The 3682-nt window shown below is 35.9% G+C and overlaps 1 protein-coding gene across 1 annotated transcript; it reads left to right on the top strand.

Annotated features, from left to right (window-relative positions):
- Positions 1 to 453: 453 nt before the first annotated feature.
- LOC111459441 (phytol kinase 1, chloroplastic-like) lies at positions 454 to 3388 on the top strand. The gene is made up of 6 exons (XM_023102353.1): positions 454 to 778; positions 2038 to 2105; positions 2221 to 2352; positions 2454 to 2569; positions 2663 to 2777; positions 3100 to 3388. Exons 1-6 carry the CDS (start codon positions 458 to 460, stop codon positions 3284 to 3286), a joined length of 939 nt encoding a protein of 312 aa, XP_022958121.1. The 5' UTR covers positions 454 to 457; the 3' UTR covers positions 3287 to 3388.
- Positions 3389 to 3682: the final 294 nt, after the last annotated feature.

Below are 3682 nucleotides of genomic sequence, written 5' to 3'. Positions count from 1 at the left end.
TCGATAAATTTATTTAACGAGTCTATGCATGTAACCAACTGTTTTACGCTCTCAGTAAATTATTTTAAAATACTGATGTAACGTCACGATCTGTTTTATGTTATTTGATTCAATATATGAGAGAAACTATTACTCGTTTTATCTAATTACGGGTTTGTATATATATATATAGACACTGAATTCGGTTTTTCTATAATTTTAAAATTTAAATTATTCTCGTAAGTATTTATTTATTTTTTAATAAAATTAATGTAATAACCGAAAATTATTTATATTTTTTTTAAATTTTAAAGACTAAAATATAATAAATTTAAATATTAAATAAAATTTTCTTTTGAAATAGTTTTATGGATATGTTCCCCATTTGTTCAACGTGCAGTTATTAAATGCGTTAATTTTTTTTTTCTTCTATATATTACATATATCTTCGCTGCCATTCCATTTCAAGTTGATTGCCATGATCGCCTCCATGAGCCTCTTAGCTATTGGCTGCTCGGATTCTCGTCTCCGTTCTCGCCGGGATCGGGATACGAGTGTCGCCGCTGTTTTTTCGCTATCCGGTGAACTGAAGCAGCGTCGGATTCTGTGTTTCCGAACTCTCTACCGTACACCGCCGGCGTTTCGGATTCCGTCTTCCTCCTCTGACCGCCTTTCACCTCCACGTGCCGTTTCCGGCGACCTTTTGCATGATGCCGGTGCGACGGCGGCCGTCCTCGCCGGCGCTTACTCGCTTGTTCTCGGATTCAACAATCTGGCGCGGCGGAATTTGATTCAACAGGTCTGTCGAATTCGTTCCCTTCCTCGATAGCACATGCAAGTTTTTCTAGTTTTGGTTTCGTGGTAATTAGATGCGTGTAAACAGAGATCTGGATTTTGGAAAACCTTTTAGTATGTTTTGTATATTGTTAAATTGTGGAAAACGATATGCACCATTTAGTTTGTGGCTCAGAAAGGTGTATTTCGATTTCCACAAATGGAAGGGCGATTATTTGTGAGGAAGTTATGAATCTCTGGTTTTTCTTTCTCAAAATGGAGGTGGAATCAAATTTTTCTTGGTAGACCCTCAATCACTCACACATAAGCATAGTTAATAAATACGGAAATTTGTAGATGCAGAGTGTAAACAGTAAAGTCTGGCGAGATTCTCTACATTTCGAGTTAATCGAAAACCTTGCGCTTCTCGCTTGCTTAGGCAGATGAATTTGAGCATATTCAGAAACTGAGAATTCATATGAGCAGTAAGTAGTTCATTGCATTTAGCATGTAGGTAATTTGTACAGAAGCTGAATCAGATAATTTTACAAAAATTGAATTAGAATTCTTCATAGTCCTTTTCAAATGTTGTGGAAGCATCTGCCATGGTAACTGACTCTTGAGTATCTCCATGTTAGTTGAGGTCTCTGGTTTTTCACATATATAATATTTGACCCTTTCTCGTAGGCAAATATTTTGTATCCTTAAAGTAAACGGTAGAGTGATCGTCGGATAGTGGCGATGCTGCCTTGGTTCCGACGAAAATATACCTAACCCATGAAGTAGAAGGGAGAAACTCAGAGGAAGAAGGAGAGTAAGGAGAGAGGGTCAAATAAATGGAAAGAGCAATAATGGATACAGGATATTTGTATATAATAAATTTTCAAATATGATATATATGGTAAAGCATAATTCTTATTTTGTAGGTTAATGGATCTGTTCAGGATCATTTAGTTCCCATTTTCTTCCACTTGGCTCTGTATTTAGTGGCCTGTTTATTGCGCTAGCTGAGCGCCCAGTACTGGTAGGTTAGGGAAGTCAATAACAATTGTACTGTATTAATTCTTTCATAATTCAAATAACTTCTCTCTGCACGTTACAAACTTACTGTAGGAGATATTGGTTCTTTTGTTATTCAAATTAATTCATTTGTCTTCTGATCATGTAGAAAATGTTAGTTACATGAAAGAAGAGTGAAATCTCACAGAAAGTATTGTATTCCTTGTTACTTCTCATGAATAGCATCAATATTGTCTTCTAGTAACTCGTGTTGAAATGAAACAGAAATTGAGCAGAAAACTTGTCCACATATTGTCCGGATTGCTTTTCATGATGTCTTGGCCTATATTCAGGTAATCAACTTGTTTCCCTTGCAGAGAAGTTCTCGCCTCATTTATTTTGCATACCAATGATTTAAATCTGGGTGTTTCTCAACTACTTCAGTTTATCGTTTTAATTCTGGAATAGCACCTCAACGAAGGCTCGCTACTTTGCTTCCATAGTTCCAACTGTGAATTTCTTGAGGCTTGTTATCAATGGCCTCTCATTAGCCAAAGATGAAGGACTTTTAAAATCCCTTACTAGGGAAGGAAAACCAGAGTAAACTTTCAACTACCCTTTTAGCATTGGCAAATTCTTAGATTATATTCCTCAATCACAACCCCTTTAATCAATTCAGGCATGTGTTCTTAAATTTGCAGGGAATTGCTGAGAGGCCCTCTTTTTTATGTCCTGATGCTGATTCTGTCAGCTGTTGTGTTTTGGCGTGAATCTCCTATTGGCTTGATCTCACTGGCAATGATGTGTGGGGGGGATGGTAATTTTCGGCTTCTCTAAAGGCGTGGTGCTTGTGTCATGCCCCTTTAGTGAAAAACCATCATAACTGCTATTAACCTGAAGTTAACTGCAGGCATTGCTGATATAATGGGAAGAAAATTTGGGTCCAAAAGGCTTCCTTATAATGAGGGGAAAAGTTGGATTGGTAGCATATCAATGTTCATCTTTGGATTTTGCGTCTCCATCGGGTGAGTTCCTTCTCCTTTCTTTCTAATCACTATTGAGAGAGGGGAACGAAGCATTCCTTATAAGGGTGTGGAGACCTCTCCTCGAATCTGTTAGCAGTGGACTTGAGCTGTTACAAATGGTATCAGAGTTAGTCACCAAATGACATGTCATCGAGGATGCTGAACCCCCAAGGGAGTGGATTAGAAGATCCCACGTTGGTTGGAAAAAGGAACGAAGCATTCCTTCTAAGGGTGTGGAAACTTCTTCTTAATAGATGTGTTTTAAAATCTTGAGAAAAAGTCCAAAATTGAAAACCTAAAGAGTTAATTGTTGTGTGCGTAGGGTGTTATATTATTACTCAGTTCTTGGATATTTGGAGGTGGATTGGATAAAAGCAGTCCAGAAAGTTGCTTTAGTAGCTCTTGTGGCAACTGTGGTGGAGTCTCTCCCAATTGCCGACGTTGTAGATGATAACATATCAGTACCACTGGTCAGCATGGTAGCAGCCTTCCTGACTTTCAGTACTTAAATCTCACCACCTTCTATTTTTTTTACCTGTTCCCAAGAACCCCCCTCCCCCCCTTTTGGTATCTTTTTCTGACATACATCTTGAAAATCATTTTTCAAAAATAGGTTACAGTTATTATTATTATTATTATTATTATCACAAAATGTAATAATAAATTTTATAGACTAAATGAACTTTTTACCCTTTTTTTAGCATTCAATTATTTTCTTTTATAATTTTATAGACTAAATGGTCATTATTTTTTTTAGATTTTAATAGTATCTATGTTTTATTTCTAAAATTTTGAATATATATATAGTTTTTAATTACAGTAAAGTTTTCTTTATAAATAGTTTTTAAAATTATATAAAATGTTCTAATATTTGAAAATTTTAATTTTCATCTTTAAAATTAAAT

The sequence above is a fragment of the Cucurbita moschata genome, unplaced genomic scaffold (genome assembly GCF_002738365.1).
Source record: "Cucurbita moschata cultivar Rifu unplaced genomic scaffold, Cmos_1.0 Cmo_Scf00002, whole genome shotgun sequence".
Lineage (NCBI taxonomy): Eukaryota > Viridiplantae > Streptophyta > Magnoliopsida > Cucurbitales > Cucurbitaceae > Cucurbita > Cucurbita moschata.
This window is presented reverse-complemented; position numbering and strand designations above follow the sequence as displayed.

Coding starts and splice junctions, on each gene's coding strand:
- LOC111459441 (XM_023102353.1), top strand. CDS start 458: ATGATCGCCTCCATGAGCCTCTTAGCTATTGGCTGCTCGGATTCTCGT. Junction 2,106..2,220: donor ATGTCTTGGCCTATATTCAG/GTAATCAACTTG, acceptor ATTCTGGAATAG/CACCTCAACGAAGGCTCGCT. Junction 2,353..2,453: donor ACTAGGGAAGGAAAACCAGA/GTAAACTTTCAA, acceptor TTAAATTTGCAG/GGAATTGCTGAGAGGCCCTC.